This window comes from Psammomys obesus, unplaced genomic scaffold (assembly GCF_907164565.1).
Source record: "Psammomys obesus unplaced genomic scaffold, mPsaObe1.curated_primary_1811, whole genome shotgun sequence".
Taxonomy (NCBI): Eukaryota; Metazoa; Chordata; class Mammalia; order Rodentia; family Muridae; genus Psammomys; species Psammomys obesus.
Window position 1 is genome coordinate 2,445,266 of NW_026585698.1, and position 21,170 is coordinate 2,466,435.

General features: G+C 45.8%; 1 protein-coding gene across 2 annotated transcripts in view; it reads left to right on the plus strand.

Annotated features, from left to right (window-relative positions):
- Nucleotides 1-15,866: 15,866 nt before the first annotated feature.
- Nucleotides 15,867-21,170, plus strand: part of Slc25a16 (solute carrier family 25 member 16) — a 29,297-nt gene continuing 23,993 nt past the window's right edge. For both annotated transcript variants that reach the window (XM_055598996.1, XM_055598995.1), the window contains exon 1: nt 15,867-16,097. In XM_055598996.1, coding sequence (XP_055454971.1) covers nt 15,971-16,097 — 127 coding nt within the window. In that variant the 5' untranslated portion in view covers nt 15,867-15,970. The remainder of the gene's footprint in view (nt 16,098-21,170) is intronic.

A 21,170-nucleotide genomic window follows, 5' to 3' on the forward strand; every position in this document is an offset into this window, starting at 1 on the left:
TGTATATGAACACACACACAATTTCATTACTGCCACGCTGTGTGGGTAATAGCAGCCATTGAACGTACTTGTCCCCCACCTCCCAGGATAGAAACCAGTATGGCAGGCATGTCAGGGTGGCGCTCTACTGCACCCCCAGGCTTGAGCCATCTTTACCTATAACAGTAGAGGTGTAGCTCAGCTGGTTACAGACTTGCTTAGCATGCACATTGCCTTGCTCCCACCCCCTTACATGTGAGACCAAACATGCTTTCCAGGACTGCAATCCCAACACTCAGGAAGCAATAGGACAAGGCAGAGCTTAAGGCAATCCCAAGATACTTAGCAATTAAAGGTCAGCCTGGTCTATACGAGACTGTATACCTATATACATAAAAGAAGAGAAATAATGGTGTAGGCATTGCTGGCCTCCCATCCCAGCATGCATCATGCATACTAAAAGATGGAAGGACGGAAAGTCCAAGGTTGCTTTTGGCTCCATAGACAGCCTGGGTCGCAGCAGACCTTCCCTGGTTTCTTTCGATGAATCTTTTCAACCAGAACTATGATGTGAGATTTAGATGTCATTTGAACTGTACGCGCTCTTGGTCCCGTGTGCTCACTTCAGTGACAGGTTTGCAGGGCTAGGATTCTCTTCTCCCTCTTCAGTCCTTCACTCATTGTGCCTGGTGTGCGGTGACTACCATATAGATATTGGTTAAATATGGTGAGCATAGTATGAAACTGTATATGTGTGTGTGTGTGTGTGTGTGTACATATATAGGTATATATGTGTGTTTTTACGTGTGTGGATATATACATATATATGTATATATGTATGTGTGTGTGTATACATATATAGGTATATATGTGTGTGTATATATGTGTGTGTGTGTGTATACATATATAGGTATATATGTGTGTATATATATATATGTGTGTGTGTGTGTATAGTGAACATTGGGATCAGTGTGTGTTTGCTTTTTCTTTTTTTCATTATTTTGTTCACTTTGCAGCTGGAACTTGCTGTATAGACCTGACTGGCATTTAACTTTTTTGGGGGGGTTAAAAATTATTGATTGATTGATTGATTGATTCTGCAGTGTTCTGCCTGCATGTGTGCCTGCAGACCAGGAGAGGGCACCAGATCTCATTATAAATGGTTGTGAGCCACCATGTGGTTACTGGGAATTGAACCCATGATCTTTGATAAACAGTCAGTGGTCTTAACCTCTGAGACATCTCTCCAGCCCACCCCAAATTTTTTGTTTTGTTTGTTTGTTTGTTTGTTTGTTTGTTTGTTTGTTTCTTTCTTTCTTTCTTTCTTTCTTTCTTTGTTTCTTTGTTTTTCAAGACAGGGTTTCTCTGTGTAGCCTGGACTCTCTTTCTAGACCAGGCTGGCTTCGAACTCACAGAGATCCACCTGCCTCTGCCTCCCTGATGGCTGGGATTACAGGCTTGTGCCATGGCACCCTCACCTGGTGAGAGACCAAAAGATTAAAAATTAGCAGCTATTATTAATGAAGGCCTGAACTAGGTGGGTGGAGAAGTCCAGTAATGCCCCGAGGGGGAAGAACCGCCTTACTGCATTCTTTCCCCATCCACTAGAGATAAAGTTGCTAGGAAACTGCCCCCCCCCCAGGGAGGGACACCAGGTCATTATGGTCTGGGGACCTTCCTATAGCCAATCAATTCAAAATGTAGCATTTTGACCAATAGATGCTCGCCAGGCAGGAATCGCCCCTGCCTTGGGCATGCTGGGATGGACCAGAATCTATATATCCCCCAACTAACCTGGGCGCCGGGCGCTCGGCTCCCACCTCTTTGTCGGGGGGGTGGGTGGGGTGAGCCCAAGCTGCAGCTTGTAATTTACAATAAAAAGAACCTCATGTATTTACAGCGAGTCTGTTTATTCTTGGTCTTTTGGGGTTCGAGAACTGGCCAGAACACTGGCACAACAGACCTTCTCATTTGGAAGTCAATCTGGCGCTTACTCAGACAATTAGGAATAGTGCTTCCTCAAGACCCAGCTATACCACTGCTAGGTATATACCCAAAATTTGCTGAAGTATACAACAAGGACATTTGCTCAACCATGTTTGTAGCAGCTTTATCTGTAATAGCCAGAACCTGGAAACAACCCAGATGTCCATCAACAGAGGAATGGATACAGAAATTGTGGTATTTTTACACAATGGAATACTACTCAGCAATCAAAAATGAGGAAATCATGAAATTTGCAGGCAAATGGTGGGATCCAGAAAAGATCATTCTGAGTGAGGTATCCCAGAAGGAGAAAGACAAATATGGTATATACTCGCTTAGCTTATTAGACCTACAAGATATGATAAACATAATGAAGTCTATACACCTGAAGAAGATAAACAAGAAAGCAGAAATGAGGTAAAATGATCAATCCTCACTTAGAAAGACAAATGAGATGTGCATTGGACGTATGCCTACCGCAGAAGGCATCTGAAAGACCCTACCAAGCAGCGTTTCAAAACAGATACTAAGACTCATAACCAAACCTTCGGCAGAAGGGGTGTTAGTATGACAGGGAAAGGATAGGAGCCCCACAAGGACCAAACATATCTGGACACAGGTTTTTTTTCTGAAACTGTTTCTCCAACCAAGGACCGTGTATGGATATAACCTAGAACCTCTGCTCGTGGTAGCTCAATAACCAATTGGTTTCCCATAGTAAAGGGAACAGGGACTATTTCTGACAGGAACTCAATGGCAGGCTCTTTGGCCTCCCCCATCCCCCAAGGGAGGAGCAGTCCTGCTAGACCACAGAGGAGGACTTTGCAGCCAGTCCTGAAGATACCCGATAAAACAGGGCCAGACTAAAGGTCCTCCCTAATCAGTGGACTTCGAAAGGGGCAGGGAGAAGTTGAGGGAGGGAGGGTGGGAGGGTGGGATTGGGAGGGAATGAGGGAGCGGGCTACAGCTGGGATACAGAGTTAATAAAATGTAGCTAATAATAATAAACAATAAAGAAGAAAGTAGGGGAGTCATGGAGAACACAGTTGCCACCACTTAAATACAGATGCTTTATTTTTAAAATGTCTTGGGGCCCCGGGGTGGTGGCACATGCGTTTAGTCTCAACACTTGGGGGGCGGAGACCCTTGAAGCCAGGCCAGCCTGGTCTCCTGTTACTGTTCTAGTTGGTGGTGTGAACAAGAGCGAATGAAGCCTGAAAAAATGGAGTGTAAAAAGCCAGGTGTGGTGGCACACACCTGTAACCTCAGCACTCTGGGAGGCAGAGGCAGGAGGGTCTCAAAATGAGTCCAGGACAGCCAAGTCTACCAAAAAAAAAAAAAAAAGTAAAGTCCCCTGCAATAAACATCTTTATTCGGGGCAACAGACAGCTTACATTCTGAGGAACTGGCAAGGTCATAGGAATTTAGCCTACATACAGTCACAAGACTTGAGGCTGTCACAAGGACAACTCTTGCTGGTAAACTTCGTTCTGAATCGTAATGGGTAAAACAATGTGTAATCTGAAGTAAAGCCACTTCTGTTTACTACAGGGAGTGGCAGGAAAGCACATTCCAACAACAGCCCATCCTTTGGAGGAACCGAGGACACATAGATTCTTATCTTGACCTTAGATATCTCCTCCCGTAACTTCGGCTGCTCTGGAACTCGCTCTGGAGATGAGGCTGGCTCAAATTCAGAGATCTGACTGCCTTTGCCTCCTGAGTGCTGGGATTACAGGTGTGTGCCACCATTGCCCTGCAGGAATACAAATATTATGTGTCCTATGCAAATAGGAAGTGATTCCCATCCCAGGGAACAGCAAATGCAGTGCTTTATTCAGGTGGGTGAACGAGTCTCTTTCAGTCCAATGATCAAGGCGTAAACACTGAGTCATTAGCAGAGATAACAGGAGCTGGATAGTTACCAGAGACACTCTTAGCACACATGCACAGCTTAAAGAAGCTAGCATCACAGGCGCTGGGGGAAGAAAGGACTCTTCTTTGGTGCATAGGATCTTAACTTGCCCAAGGTGGGCAAATTGACTTCCAGTGATGATTTGATTTGGTCAATATCTCTTTTTGTGACTTCCACTGTCTCTATGCCCTTGGTTAGATGTCGTCCTTGATGGGAGGAGTCGGGAGAGCTGGCAGAGAGGAATCCACAATGCTTCAGTTGGTCCATCTGAAGGACAGGACAGACACATATCACCTGCCAACCCACATAGCTAACCAGGATGCCAAGTCTCAAATTGCTTAAACCACACAGGCCTGACTAAAAGCAGTTTAAAATGTTCTGTAGAAGGCTGGCGCGGGCTGGAGAGATGGTGCAGAGGTTAAGAGCACTGGCTGCTCTTCCAAAGGTCCTGAGTTCAATTCCCAGCAACCACATGGTGGCTCACAACCATCTGTAATGAGATCGGGTGCCCTCTTCTGGCATGCCCAGGCACATAGGCAGGCAGGATATCATATAAATAATAAATAAATAAATCTTTAAAAAAAATTAAAGCAAAATATTAAAAAAAAAAAAAAAAAGAAGGCTGGCGCAGTGGTACACACCTGTAATGTAATCCCAGCCCTCAGAAGGCAGAGGCAAGAGGATCTCTGTGAGTTTGAAGCTGGCCTGGTCTACAAAGTGAGTCCAGGACAGTCCAGGCTACACACACACACACACACACACACACACACACACACACACACACAACCTGTCTCAAAAAAAAAAGAGAGAGAAAGAAAAGAAAACCATTTGTAAAAAGAGAGAAACACTGGTGCTCTTCAATATATATATATTTGGTATTTTGAGACAGGGTTTCTCCATGTAGCCCTGGCTGTCCTGGACTCACAAACTTCCACCTGCCTCTGTCTCTCACGCACTAGGACTATAGGCATACACCACCATGCCTGGCCCTGAACTCACTCTTATAGACCAGGCTGGCCTCAAACTCACAGAGATCCACCAGACTCTGCCTCCCCAAGTGCTGGTATCAATAAACTGAGCAGTGGTGGCCCACACCTTTAATCCCAGCATTCAGAAGCACAGGTCGGAGGATCTCTGAGTTTAAGACCAGCCTGGTCTACAGAAGGTTGTACAAATTTTCTAATCACAAATTTAGTTCACATGAGAAAATTACATGGTTTGCCTCCTTGATAATGATTTTCTATTCTTTCATAATAATTTGAAAATGAAATCTGAAAGGTCATAGAGTTCTGTAGTGCTATAAAACTTAGCACTTAAATTTTTAAAATGTATTGTTCTAGGCCTGCCTATCTACAGAGTGAGTTCCAGAAGAGCCAGGGCTACACAAGGAACCCTGTTTTGAAAAACCAAACCAAAAAAAAAAAAAAAAAATTTTTTTTAAGTGCCAGACTCATTGGCACACACCTGTGATCTAAGACTTGGGGAGGCAGAGGCAGGTGGATCTCTGTGAGTTTGAGGCCAGCCTGGTCTACAAAGGGAGTCTAGGACAGCCAAAGCTACACAGAGAAACCCTGCCTCAACCCCCCTAAAAACATTTTAAGTGATTATGTGGGATAAGGATTATCTGTAGATCCTGAGTAACATGCTAATGCAATGTGCCAAATATTATCAGTGAGGAACAAATAATCGATCTGGATTTTATTTAGTGACACAATAATTTCTAAGGCTCTTTAAAAAGTGTTCTTCACGGCTGGAGAGATGGCTTAGCTGTTATGAGCACTGGCAGCTCTTCCAGAGATCCTGAGTTCGATTCCCAGCAACCACATGGTGGCTCACAACCATCTATAATATGATCAATGCTCTTTTCTGTCGTGCAGGTGTACTAATATGCATTAAATAAATAAATAAATCTTAAAAATAAAAATAAGTATTCTTCCCAGGCAGGCATGGTGGCTCATGGGGAGACAGAGACAGGAGGATCTGAATTTGAGGCTCCTGGTCTAAGGAGTGAGTTCCAGGACAGCCAGAGCTATATAGAGAAACCCTGCCTCAAAAAAACCAAAACCAAACAACAACAAACCAAACTACCAAAAATCCCAACTGTTTTAATAACAACTTTGTTCCCCCTTTACTTGTTTTTCATTAGCACATTTAAGTCTCCCTATGAAATCAGCCTAAGGCTCAGAGGTACCTTGTATAATTTTTATAAAACTAGAAACTTAACATTTTCATAGACTCTCCTCAATTCTTGTGCCTGCACAGGAAAAATCTCCTTATCTTCCTTCATTTTTCCAAGTGACCCTAAATTTAACAGACACCTTCTTGCCCTGTTTATATGCCTTTTCAGTATACTTCTGAACTTGCCTCATACTTCTTCATCGAAAATTCTAAAGTTTTGAACCAGGGCTTATAGTCACAAGCAGCTCACAAGCAACGTGATAGTTGAGACTGTATACTTTGTGCTCCTCCTGTCCTTGTTCTGCCCAGTTCACGAACCCCAAAAGACCAGGAATAACTAGACTCCGCTGTAAATACATGAGGTGCTTTTTATTGTAAATTACAAGCTGCAGCTTGGGCTCACACCCCCACCACCGAAGCGGTGGGAGCCGAGCACCCGGCGCCCAGGTTAGTTGGGGGATATATAGATTCTGGTCCATCCCAGCATGCCCAAGGCAGGGGGATTCCTGCCTGGCAAGCATCTATTGGTCAAAATGCTACATTTTGAATTGATTGGCTATAGGAAGGTCCCCAGACTATAATGACCTTGTGTCCCTGGGGGGGAGGGGGCAGTTTCCTAGCAACTTTATCTCTAGTGGATGGGGAAAGAATGCAGTAAGGCGGTTCTTCCCCTCGGGGCATTACTGGACTTCTCCACCCAGCTAGTTCAGGCCTTCATTAATAATAGCTGCTAATTTTTAATCTTTTGGTCCCTCAGTATGTATGTATGTATATATTCTTATTTTTGAAAGACCCCTGCCTCACCCTAAGTTAAACATAGCTAATGCCATTTTGTGAGACACCACTGTTTTGTAAAACTCTGAAGGCCAGATGAGAAACTGGAAAATTACTGAGAAATCCTAGCTGTGTCACCCACTTGGGATATCTGTGGTCAGGCTGCCCCTGTTGAGTTAAAAACAACTTGTTGTGACTACCCTCATGGGATATCTGTCAGAGGTTGTTCCAGCTGAGATAGAAAAAAACAAAATAACAGGTGGCCACGTTAAGGGGTGGTCAATCTTGGTGTCCCTGCCAAATTTTGACGCAAACCGTGGTCTCATGTAAACGTACCAATCAGCCCCCTGTAACCATGCTTCTCGCTTCTGTACCCACGCTTCTGCTCTAAAACCCTATAAAAACCCCAGCTTTTCACCCAGGGGGCGCGCGAAAGTCTCTCGAATGACTTTTCGCCCCGGGTACCCGTGTATCAAAATAAAAGCCTCTTGCTGTTTGCATCCGAATGGCCTCCTTGTTCCTTGGGAGGGGGTCTCTCTCAGACGGAAGATACCCTCCGGGGATCTTTCAATTTTATTTATTTATTTTTTCAGAGACAGGGTTTCTCTTTGTAGTCCTGGCTGTCTTGGAACTTTGTGCTGGGATCAAAGGTGGTGTTAGCCACCACTGCCTGGCGCTCCTACTTTCTTAAAAATGATGCACAAGACAGCTCCTAGTTGGCTCAGTGGTGAAGAGCTCTGGCTGCTCTTCCAGAGGACCCAGATTCTAGTCCACATTCCAGGAGATATGACAGCCTCATTCAGAAATGGCATGTGCCATCTCGACAGGCTTTTGCCATGTTTATTTTAAAGCCCTTGTTTGTCTGTACTCTTGTTCATGTGAATCGGTGTGAATTCATAGTCAGGTGTGTGATTGCATGCTGTGTGGAGAGGCCAGAAGAGGACATTGGTATGTTGGTATTGGATCCCTGGTGCTGGAATTACAGGTGGCTCTGAGCTGCTGGACCTGAGTGCGGGGAACTGAGCTCTGCAAGAGCAGCAGGTGCTATTTATGTATTTATTATTTATTTATTCTTATCAGTTACATTTTATTAACTCTGTATCCCAGCTGTATCCCACTCCCTCATTCCCTCCTAATCCCACCCTCCCTCCCTCATCTCCTCCCTGCCCCTTTCCAAGTCCACTGATGCGGGGGACCTCCTCCCCATTCATCTGATCCTGTTTTATCAGGTATCTTCAGGACTGGCTGCAAAGTCCTCCTCTGTGGCCTAACAGGGCTGCTCCTCCCTTGGAGGGTGGGGAGGTCAAAGAGCCAGCCGTTGAGTTCCTGTTAGAAATAGTCCTTGTTCCCCTTACTATGGGAAACCAATTGGTTACTGAGCTACCACGGGCTACATCCAAGCAGAGGTTCTAGGTTTATCCATACATGGTCCTTGGTTGAATGTCAGTCTCAGAAAAGACCCTGTGCCCAGATATATTTGGTCCTTGTGGAGCTCCTATCCTTTCCACATCATACTAACTCCCCTTCTTTCTTATGATTCCCTGTACTCTGCCGAAGGTTTGGTTATGAGTCTTTGTATCTGCTTTGAAAACACTGCTGCTTAGAGTCTTTCAGATGTCTTCAGTAGACTCCTGTCATTCGTTCAATTAGTATTTGACTTGTATGTGTTTCTGTGTGAGGATGTTAGATCCTCTAGAACTGGAGTTACAGACAGTTGTGAGCTGCCATGTGGATGTTGGGAACCAAACCCAGGCCCTCTGGAAGAGCAGCCCGTGCTCTTAACTGCTGAGCCATCTCTTCAGCCCCTCATTTCATTCATTTATTTACTCATTTATTTTGCTGGAAATCGAACCCAGGGCTTTGCACATGCGGGGTGTATGACCTACCAGTTAGCTACACTGAAGACCTCATCAGGACTTTTGTGTACAGGCAGTAGGCACACAGGCAGTCATGCTGAGTGAAAACTTGGTCTCTGCCCCCTTGCACTCTAGTAGGAGGGAAAACTTAAGTAACCACAGAAATGTATGCCAATATGAAAGTAGGAGTCTGTCGGGCGTGGTGTTGTACACCTGTAATCCCAGCACTCAGGGAGGCAGAGGCGGGCGGATCTCTGTGAGTTTGAGGCCAGCCTGGGCTACCAAGTGAGTCCAGAACAGCCAAGGCTACACAGAAAAACCCTGTCTCAGAAAACCAAAAGAAGGAAAAAAAGAAAGAAAGAAAGGATTCGGAGACGGCTTGGCACATAGTGATGAGCTAAGATTGTAAAACTTCCCAGGGGATGCTGCTGGTAAGCAGGCTCAGGGCCTTTAGACCTCCAGAAATAGCTGAGCTAGCGTTGATTGTCTTGGCTCCTGGATCAGCAAAGCCTTGTGCACAGAACTGACTGATGCTGAAACAACGTAAGGCTCTCAATCCTGAAAACAAGAGATTTATGGCTTCAGGTCCTGAAAGCCAGAGATTTGCCTGGCTCCAGGTGTTCAGGTTAGAGTTACTTTCCAGATTTGCAATGGCAAGGAACTTGTTAGTGAGCTCCTCAGCCCTGAGCAGCAGCTAGCACGAGCGGCCAGATGTCCTTGATCACCTGGTCGTGTTCCATCTGAGTCCTGGGCGTCAGAACCCTTGGAGCTCACTGGCTAGTGTTGTAGCTCTCTATACCTTTAGCCTGCGATTCACTGACTCACCTCCGCTGGCCTCCTAGGGGAGGTGGGGGAGTCCTTTCTGCAAGCAGAGCTTGAACTTTCTGGCATGTTTCCAGAATTTGGGCTCTCTACCTTCTCTGTACTCCTCCAGAACTCTTCAACTGTTCTCCATCCACTCACACCATTTGTGTCCTCATTTTCTTTTTCTTCTGCTTGGGTCCCCAGCTTAGCACAACCTACTTATGATAAACATCAAAGTGAAAAACAAAGAAAAAATAAAAGGAAAAGCAGGGAGGTGCCAATTACAATAAATAGTAACAGGTCCTGTTAACAGGTAGCAGTTATCTCTTTGTGTCCGTATGTTTTTTTCCTCCCTATTACTTTAGGGTTCTTTAGTCTCTTCAGATGTTTATACAAGGGCAGGAAGATCCCATTTATCTTTACACACCCTTTGTGGCTCCTTTTCTGTAGTCCTGCAGAAATACTAGAGGGGAAAAATAATCTAGGATTAGTCATGCAAACCCACTATGGGGTGTGTTAGAGTTGGAGAGATGGTTGAGAGCACTTGCTCTTTCAGAGGATCAGGGTTCAATTCCAGGAACCCATATTAGGCTCATAGCTGCCTATAACTCCAGTTCCATGGGTATCTAGTGCCCTTTGCTGGTATTTTTGGGTGCTGCACACATGTGGCGCACATAAACTCAGCAAATTCAGGTGGATCTCTGAGTTCTAGGTCAGCCTGAACTACAGAGTGAGTTCCAGGACAGCCAGGGCTACACAGAGAAACCCTGTCAAAAAAAAAAAAAAAAACGAAAAGTTGTTTGTTTCCTCTGTTCCCCAAATGGTACCAACCCTCAAAGTTGTCAAACTGTTCTTCCCTTTACCTTGGCTTTCTGAATGCTGCATCACAATTCTATACCCTTGTTTGTTGATATTCTTTTTTATCCTGCTGAGTGCTGAAAGAGAACCTTGAAAACTCCTGTGATAGCATACATCTTTAATTCTAGCATTTGAGAGCAGGTGGATCTCTGCGAGTTGGAGTCAGTTTCAAGACAGGCAAGGCTACACAATGAGACCCTACATCAAACAAACAAAAAGAAAACAAAAAACCCAGCAAACCAACCAACCAACCAACCAACTCCCGATGCTCCTGCTTCAGCCTCTGAAGAGTGTGTGGCATGTCCAGTTCCTCTCTGATTGATTTGTTTTCCTGTCCCCCAAAGGCACCATTCCTCAACACACTTTCTGAAAGACAGGGTCCCACTGTATAGCTCTAGCTGGCCTGCAGCTCTCTATGTAGATGAGGATCCATCTCACAAGGATCTGCCTGCCTGAAGAATTCTGGGATTGAAAGAATGCTCCGCTAAGCCTGGCCCGGTGAGCACTTTGCTGGGATCATTGGAATTCCTAGATCTGCCCTCCCCATCCTCTCTGGTGAAGTTTTCCAAATGCAGTTGTCATCAGCTTCTCCTTATCCACAATATGAAGTTTCAACTCTAGCCAAGACTAAGACTGTTTGTGACATAACCTTGACCTACATCTTTAACAGAGTTGGTTGTTGTAGCTGGATCTATAGCTCAGTTGGTGGAGTGTTTGCCTGGCATTTGTGAAGGCCTGGCTTCCACTCCCAATAATGCATAAGTCAGGATGTGGCAGCAAATGCCTGTAACCCCAGCATTTGGGAAGTAGAGACAGGAGAATCAGAAGTTTTTTGTTGTGTTTTGTTTTTTGAGACACGGTTTCTCTGTGTAGCCTTGGCTGTCCTAGACTCCCTTTGTAGAACAGACTGGCCCAGAATTCACAGAGATCTGCCTGCCTCTGCTTTCCTGCTGGGATTACAGGCATGCTCCACTGTGCCTGGCTGAGAATCAGAACCTGTATCAGAAGAAAGAGAGACTGGCCAGTGACCTGCCCTACAAATACTGGGTAATCACTGCTAGGGGACCAGAAACTTAGGCCAGCCAAACTGGATTATGTCTTTAGTTTATTGACCAAGTTATGTTTCCTTAATTGCGTATGTGTGTTTTGTGCCTGCCCAAGATCAGAGCCATGCCACAAGGCATTCTAATTATAGCCTTCCCTGAAACATGTTCTTTCTTAGAATTCCTATTTATTTTGTTTTATCTCACTGTGTAGCTAGCTCTGGCTGGCCTGGAACTCACTGTAGACCAGGCTGGCCTCAAACTCACAGAGGTCTTCCTGTCTCCTCCCCCGGGTGCTGGGATTACAGGTGTGCACCACTGTGCACAGCTTGGCCTGGAACTCTTTCTATAAACTGTGCTGGCCATGAAGACACAGGAATAAACCCTCCTCTGCCCCTGGAATGAGACACCATGCCCAGGTACAAGCCCACTTCTCATCTTTTGTGTAATATGTTTTCCTATTAATTTCACATTCGTAAAAAAAATCCAACTCTTTGAGACATGGGATTAAATTCTCTGTTTCAACCCATGAACACTATCTTCTAGATATTCTAAAAGTAGAAAAGGTAGAGAAGGTTGATCTTTCCGTATATCTGTCACTTGCTGGGTGTGGCAGCACACGAGTGTCCCAGCAGAAAAGCCGGTGTGTCTGAATGGTGTCTTAGCTATTGTGGTACAGGGGACATTCACTGGGTCACTGTAGGATACAAGCTTGCTCTCTTTAAAAAAAAGTTTTTTTGTTTGGCCTTTAATCCCAGTACTTAGGGAGGCAGAGGCAGGCAGATCTCTGTGGGTGTGAGGGCAGCCTGGTCTACAAAGGGAGTCCAGGACAGCCAGGGCTACACAGAGAAACCCTGTCTGAAACAAAACAAAAACAGGCCTCTTTCTTGTATAGCCCAGGGTCTGAGGAGTGCATGCCACCATGTCTAGTTTGGTGCTAAGGGCCATACTAGAGCTTGCTTCTTTCTATGTAATTTAGCTACATCCTCAAGCCTTTAATTTTTTCCCAGAGGTTTGTTTGTTTGTTTGTTTATTTATTTATTTATTTACATGAATGCTCTGTCTGCATGAACACAGAAAAGTTAGTAGAGAGCATCAGGACCCATTATGGAGGGTTGGGAGCCACCATGTCGTTACTGGGAATTGAACTCGGGACCTCTGGAAGAGCAGACAGTGCTCTTAACCACTTACCCGAGCCATCTCTCCATCTCCCAAGCCCTTAATCTTATTTCTTTTCTAACAGTGTTTCACAATGTAGCCCAGGCTGGCCTTGAAAGAACCATGTAGAACAGGTTGGCTTTATACTGTTGGCATCTTTCTTACCTCAGCCTTTCCAGTGTTGTCATTACAAGCCTCTATGCCAAGCTATTTTAGGTCTTTAGGATCAGCAAAAGGGCAGAGTAGGGTACGGGCACGGGCACTTTCTACTAAATCTGAAGACCTGCATTCAATCCCCAGGAGCCACATGGTGAAAGGAGAAAACGAATTTACTCCATAAGCTGTTTTGTGACCTCCACTCATGCGCTTCTCCCAACTACAATAAAAATGAATACATAATTTTAAAAAATTACATTAGCCGTATGTCAAGAATAGACAGTAGAGGGCAAAGAAGAGCAGAAAAACTCACTCAGTTTGTGGTTTTATGGACAGAAGACAATGTTCCTATTTATGGAAGGGTGAAAGCTGAATGAATGGTATATTTAGTAAAGAGGATCGGGGGTTTAAATATGGGTAACCTAGATGCCAGTTAGAAATTCTGGTGGCTTAAAAGTGTCTTCCTATGGGCTGGAGCGATGGCTCAGTGGCAAGGAGCACTATCTGCTCTTCCAGTAGACCCAGGTTCAATTCCTAGCAACCACATGGCTGTAACTCAATTCCAGTTCCAGGGGATCTGACACCCTTACACCAGTGTACATAAAATCAAATTTATTATTATTATCAAGTTTTGAAAACTCCTGACAGGGTTTTTCTGCATAGCCTTGGCTGTCCTAAACTCACCAGGCTGGCCTCAAACTTACAGAGATCCATCTGCCTCTGCCTCCCTGAGTGCTGGTATTACAGGTGTGCACCACCACCAATGTACCCAGCTTGTTTTTCTTAAAAAAGTGTCTGCCTAAAATTTGCTAGGCTCTGAGGTCAATGGGTTCCCAGTGTGTTTCTCTCTGTCTCTCTCTCTCTCTCTCTCTCACACACACACACACACACACACACACACAGCAGCCCAGGAGTGGTGGTGAAATCCTGTACTCTTAGCACATGGAGATTGAGGCAGAAGAATCTCAGACTCAACACCAGCCTGGGCCACTGTTAGAGTTTAGTGCGAGGTCGTGGATGTGAGGGTGAGCTGGCTGCAAGATCCATCACTTGACTGATCACCAAGTTGGTCTGGTTGGTTATGTGGGTGCTGCCCCCTCTCTTCCCACTCCATGTATACCCCTTCCAAAGCTGCATATTTGGTCAAAGAGAACGACCTTCCCCAAACAGAAGAGGACAGGTCTTTAATAAAGAATATAGGAAAAGCGGTATCACCCTGCTGGGACCTCCACATAGTGGGTCCCTAGGCAGGCAAGGGTGGAGGAAGACAGGGAGGAAAGAGAGGAAATAGAAGAGGACGGAAAGGAGTTTGTGAGTACAGTGGTTAAAGAAAAAGAAACCAGAGCATTCCTAAGAATGCTTGTCTGTGTGTGGGATAGAGTTGGGATATGACTAGTGGAAATGGGAGTGGATCAGAAAGCCAGATAAGGTTGTGCTCCTTATGTTAGCAGCTGGGGCACCACACACACACACACACAAAACAAAGCAATGGTTAGGGTAGAGTAGTTGTGGTTGCCAAGGCAGGACTGAGTTGATGAGAGATAGGAGTAAGTTCAGAGATTCTTGGAAAGAATGGGGAGCCTGTAGTTAGCTTCTAGAAAGAGTGCATTTTAGGGCGGTCAGAGGGTAGCCCCAGGGGGCTAATGATCAATACAGGCCAGCAGTTGAGAACTTTCTTTTTTTAATTTACTTATTTTTTATTAATTACAGTTTATTCACCTTGTATCCCAGCTGTAGCCCCCTCCCTCAGGCCCTCCCAACCCCACCCTCCCTCCTTCTTCTCCTCCCATGCCCCTCTCCAAGTCCACTGATACGGGAGTCCCTTTCCATCTAACCCTGGCCTATCAGGTCTCATCAGGACTGGCTGCATTCCCTTCCTCTGTGGCCTGGTAAGGCTGCTCTCCCCTCAGGGAGCAGAGAACTTTCTCCTCAGGGAGGAGAACTTTCTGAAGTAGTTTCTTGTTAGTTTTGTGGATGAGGTTTCTTTCTTTTTTTTTTTTTTAATTTTGAAATATTTATTTATTTATTTAATGTATATGAGTGCTCTATCTTATATACACTGACATTCCAGAAAAGGGCATCAGATCACTTTATAGATGGTTGGGAACCATCATGTGGTTGCTGGGAACTGAACTCAGCACCTCTGAAAGAGCAGCCAGTGCTCTTAATCACTGAGCCATCTCTCCAGCCCTTGTAATTTTAATTTTTTTTAACATTTATTTTAAATATATTTACTTTGGATCTGGGCGTGGTGGCACACGTATGTAATCCCAGCACTCAGAGAGTCAGAGACAGGTGGATCTCTGTGAGTTCGAGAACAGCCCGGCCTACAAAGCGAATCCAGCGAAGGCTACACAGAGAAACCCTGTCTCAAAAAACTATATACATATATGTATACATATATATATGTTTACACACACACACACACACACATATGTTTTGCCTGCATGTATGTGCATCACATGAGCGCGTGATGCCCACAAAGTCTGGAATTCTCTATAGCTGGAGTTTTGCTGAGAACCAAACTCAGGTATCAGCAAGAACAAATGTGCTCTTAACCACTGAGCCATCTCTGCAGCCCTCAACATTTATCAACATTTATTATAGTGTGTGCGCGCGCGCTGCTATGGTGCATGTGTGGTGGTCTGAGAACAACTTGTGGGAACTGTCTCCTTCAAGTAAGCCGGGCCTGGAGAGAACTCTGGTCATCCAGCCTAGTGACAGGTGCCTTTTCCTATTGAGCCTTGCTTGATCTAGCTTTTTATTTTGACACGGAGTCTCTCTCTGCAGCCCCGGCTAATCCGGAACTTACTATGATCTGGAAGTGATCCTCCTGCATCAGAATCCTGAGTTCTGGAACAACAGGCATGAGTTTCACTACGCGGCTCAAGCTCACTCGTAGCTTGATCTCCGTTCTCCGGCATCAGGAGATGCAGGCTGAGATGCAGGCCTGAACGACCTCGCCTGGCTAAAGATGTGGTGAGCTTTGAAGGATCAGCTTTCCCTTAAACCTTCGGCAGGAACACAAGACCCGGGCGTCCAGGCCCCCTGGGTGACGCCCACTTCCGCCGTGATCCCTCCACCGCCTTGGCCGGGATCCAGCTGCTGCGTTTGCGTCATCACTCCGCGCCATGGGCCGCCCCGTGGGCATCATCTGGCCCCGCCCGCGCGGCGGCCCGGCTCCTGTCAGCCGGCTCCAGCCATGGTGCTGCCTAGTGTTTTGTAAGTTGGCAGCGGAGGCTCGGGACGTGGCACAGGTCCCCATGGCGGCGGCGGCGGCGGCGGCCCTGGCGGCGGCCGACCCTGCACCCGCGGTGCCGCAGGCGGCGGGGAGCGGAGGCCCGGCCTCGCGCCGAGACTTCTACTGGCTGCGTTCCTTCCTGGCCGGAGGTAGGTGTCCGCCGCCGGGACCCGGGGCTGGCGAAGCCCGGCCGCAGGCGGGGTCAGAGCCAGCGGTGACAGCCCGGGGCCTGTGCTGCTGCGGCGCCCAGCCGGGTGTTTACCTCGGCCGCTGCAGCAGCTAATCCTTCCACCGGCCCTCCACTGAAGCAAGCACCTGTGCCCTGTGCTTGAAAGGAAAGGGATCCTTTAGGTGGGACAAGGTGGGCACCCCTGTCACAAAGAACATGAGTGACAGTGTAGGATTGGATTTTGCTCTTTGCTTAAAAGGAAAACAAATATGGAGGTGGAGGCCACTTTGAGCTTGCGCCCCTTCGTGTATGTGTGTTTGTGTGTGTGTGTGTGTGAGAGAGAGATAGAGAGAGAGAGAGGAGAAAAGGGAGAGGGGATGATAATATGAGAATATTCCATGTACCCCCTCCCACCTCAGGCTACTTATATAGTTGACTTTGGCTTTGAACTCCAGATTCTTCTGCCTCTACCTCCCAAGTGCTGAAATTACAGGCATGTGCCACCACTGTTCACCTCTGGAGGCCAACTTTAAAAACACACTAGGATATGAGCTGGACATAATGACACGTGCCTTGGATCTCAGCACTAGGGATGCAGAGGCGGGCAGATCTTGAGTTTGTGCTCAACCTGGTCTACATAGCAAGTTCCAGGCAAACCGGGAATGCATAGCGATAGCCAGTCTCAAAAACAAAACTAAAAGCCAGGCGTGCTGGCACGCGCTCTTAAACCCAGCACTCAGGAGGCAGAGGCAGGTGGATCTCTGTGAATTCGAGGCCAGCCTAGTCTACAAGACAACCAGGGCTTTTACACAGAGAAACCGTACCTCGAAAAACCAAAACCAAACCAAAAACAACAACAAAAACTAAAATGACTAGTGGTATTGTACAAAACTGCCTACCACCAAAACTGGTTCCAGGAGTCATGTGTTAAACAAGCAACAAGCTGTAACTGCTTGAAAAGGAGTATTGTGGTTGTGGTTTCAAGACCAGAAGATTTACATGTCTGGGATTTCCTCTTTCTGTCTGGATGCAGATGTTTGTATCTCTTATCTCCCTCTCCCCAGGATGATTGACTAACTCAAGCAAACTCAAACTATTTCTGACTGACAATTTAAAAAAAAAAAATCATTGGGGACTCATGGAAAAATCGTATCCATAGTTTGCAGCTGTGTTGGGAATGTAATCATTTCCTTCTGCAGATTAAAAAGATATCTCTCAGTCCCACACTTGGGAGGCAGAGGCAAGTGGATCTATATGAGTTCAAGGCCAGCCTGACCTACAGAGTGAGTTCCAGGACAGACAGAGCTACACAGAAAAACCTTGCCTTGAAAAACCAAAAAAAACCCAGCCAGGTGTGATGGTGCATACCTTTAATCCTGGCCCTCCGGAGGCAGAAGCAGGTGGCTGTTTGTGAGTTCAAGGCCATCTTGGTCTGCAGGTCAAATTCCAGGACAGACAGAGATATATGTAGAGACCCTATCTCAAAAAACGGGGGGGGGGGGGGATTCAGTTGGGCTTTGATTTTAGAAGCCATGATGGCAGAGCAAAGGCATCACTTCAGCAAAAGCTCATCCTGATTAGTAAGCTGGAGGCACAGAAAGTCATGCGGGCAATGGTGGCAGTCTTTTGAAACCCTAAAGCTTACTCTCTGTGGCCCACCTCCTCCAACAAGGCCACACATCCTAATCCTTTCCAAACAGTTCTTTATTTAGTTACCACCTTTCCTCAGGGTTCGACCTTATTTATAGTTCTTGATTGTAAAACTCCTGTTCAAGCCTTTTTTATCTCTTCTCTACTAGCTTAATAAATCTTTTTTTATGATTTATTTTTTATGTATACAGTATCCTGCCTGAATGTAAGCCTGCATGCCAGAAGAGGGCATCAAATCTCATTATAGATGGTTGTGAGCCACCATGTGGTTGTTGGGAATTGAACTCAGGACCTCTGGAAGAGCAGCCAGTGCTCTTAACCTCTGAGCCATCTCTCCAGCCCTATTTTTTTAATTTTTAAAAATTAAAAAAAAATCCTTATTTTTTTATTTGTTTGTAGATAGTTTCTTATGTAGCCCAGGTTAGTTTTGAACTCATTTTGTATTTGAGGGTGATTTTTTTTTAAGATTTATTTATTTTATTATGTATACAATGTTCTGTCTGCATGTATACCTGAACACCAGAAGAGGGCACCAGATCTCATTATAGATGGTTGTGATTCGCCATGTGGTTGCTGGGAATTGAACTCAGGACCTCTGGAAGAGCAAGCAGTGCTCTTAACTACTGAGCCATCTCTCCAGTCCCTTGAGGGCGATCTTAAACACCTGAATTTTTCTACTTTACCTCTCGACTGCTGGGAATTATAGGCATGAGCTTACATATCTGTTTGTTTAATTTTTTTTTTTTCTTGAGGCAGGCTCTTAAAGTAGCTCATGCTATGTAACCAAAGCTGGCTTCAAACGTGTGTAAATCCTCTGTGTCTATAGACCCTAATATTTTTGTCTCTTTCTTTTTTTTCTTTAAAGATTTATTTCACATGAGTGCTCTGTCTGTATGTACACATGAATGCCAGAAGAGGGCATCAGACCCCAGTATAGATGACTGTGAGCCACCATGTGGTTGCTGGGAACTGAACTCAGAGTCTCTGGAAGAGCAGCCCGTGCTCTTAACCGCTGAGCCATCTCTCCAGCCCTTGACTCACTTTCTTGAGTGCTGAGGTTACATACCTTACCGGCTCAAACAGGATTATCTGACAGATGACAGCTGAGAGGAGGAGGGTCAGGGTGACTTGTTAGAGCTTGATCAAGGATGTAGCTGTCAGACTGAAGGCTGTAAGTAGAGCTTTTTGTGGTGTTTACTGGTGTATTGGTGATAAAACATGCATGACGGCTTAGAGAAGAAAGACTTTACTTGGGGTTTACAGTAGCAAAAGAATAGTAGTCTATGATTGAGGAGCAGATGTAGCGTCTGGAATAGCAGCTGAGGACTCGCATCTCTTGATCCCTTGGGAATGGCATCAAAGCCCTCAGTGACACACCTCTCCCAACAAGGCCGTAGCCCCTGGTCCTCCCCCAGCAGCCACTAACTGGAGACATCTCATTCACACCACCACACATGGGGAGAGATTAGGAGTGGACACTGCCCTTGCTGTGGGATGGAGGACGTTAAGCTAGGACTGTCCAGTGCTGCTGGTGAAGCTGCTCAAGCAGTGGTCTATTCAGCTGCATATCTGCATGCCAGAAGTTGAAGCAGTTCCTAAGTGTGGACCAAGGCTGGCCTCAAACTCAGATCTGTCTGCCTCTGCTCCCCACCACCCCTGAGACAGGGTTTCTCTATGTAGCCCTGGCTGTCCAGGAATTCACTCTGTAGACCAGGCTAGGCTCAAACTCAGAGATTAGCCTGCTTCCCTCCCCCTCCCAAATGCTGGGATTACACGTGTGTGCCACCATGCCTGACTCTGCTAAGAGTTTTTGTTTGTAGTTTTTTTTTTTCAATACTTATTATTCATACAGTATTCTGCTCGCATGTGTGCCCACATGCCAGAAGAGGGCACCAGAAATCTTTATAGATGGTTGTGAGTCACCATGTGGTTGCTGGGAATTGAACTCAAGACCTTTGGAAGTATAGTCAGTGCTCTTAACCTCTGAGCCATCTCTCCAGCCGCTGCTAAGAGTTTTTAAACACAGAATCTCCTGTATCCTAGCTGAAGGTGACTGTGAATTCCTCAGACTCCTGCCTCTGCTTTGTTAGATGGTCTTAGCTTTGCTGCCTCCGCCTCTGCTGCCGCCTCCACCACTTCCTCTTCCTCTCCTCTTTTCTTTTTAAAAAATAATTATTTATTTAATTTGATGTATGTGAGTGTTTGCTTGCATGTATGTGTACCGTGTGTATACCCAATTCCTACAGACAGAAGAGGGTACTGAATCCCATGGAACTAGACTCACAAGTCCTCTGCAAGAGCAGCTCCTGTTCCACAGCCCTTTTTACTCATGTTCAGTGTCACTAAGTTGCCTCTGGTAGTCTTGCTTGCACTTGCTCTGTAGCACATGCTAGCTTTAAGCTTGGGATTTTCCTACTGAGCCTCCCTAGTAGGAAGGATTATAGGCCTGTGCCACCAGACTCTGATTTTGTCAGAGTACTGAAGGGGTTAAATGAGATTGTATAATCATTCGTTTTGGCATAGTGCCTACCATTGGATCTCTGAGCCTAGTGCTTTGTTACACATTCAAATTTTATTTTCCTATTCTTGTTTGTTTGTTTAGTTTTGGTTTTTGAGACAGGGTTTCTCTGTGTAGCCTTGGCTGTTCTGGACTCGCTTTGTAGACCAAGTTGGCCTCAAACTCACAGAGATCTGCCTATCTGAGTCCTGGGTTTGTTCCATCACACCTGGCTATTTTCTTGTTCTTCCTTTTCTCCTTCCTTCCTTCCTTCCTTCCTTCCTTCCTTCCTTCCTTCCTTCCTTCCTTCCTTCCTTCCTTCCTTCCTTCCTTCTTTCTTTCTTTCTTTCTTTCTTTCTTTCTTTCTTTCTTTTTTCTTTTGATACAGGGTCTCTGTATGTAGCCCTGGCTGGTCTGGACCTTAACTACTACCTAGCTCAGAATGGCCTCTAATTCTTGGCAGTTGTTTTGTCTCAGCCTCCCAAGTCACTGAGTACTGGGATTACAGGTGTGAACCACCACTGTCTTCCTTGTTTTGTTTTGTTTTTTAATGTCTCTGTATCTCTCTCTCTCATCTGTCTATCTATGCATCTATCTCTACTCACCCATCGTTGTCCATTCAGACAGGGTTTTACTGTGTAGCTCTGGGTAACCTGAAACATACCAAGATCCATCTGCTCAGCTTCCTAAGTGCTGAGATTAAAAGTGTGCACCACGATGACTAGCCATCCACCTTCGTTTCTGAGGCCGTCTTTCACTGGAACTCACTGACTGGCTCTGCAGCTCACTGACTGGCTCTGGAGCTCACTGACTGGCTGGGGTGGCTGCCCAGTGAGCTCCAAGATCTGTGTCTGACGTCAGGCCCAAACTCTGGGCCTCCGGTTTGCCCAGCACGTAGAGGTGGTG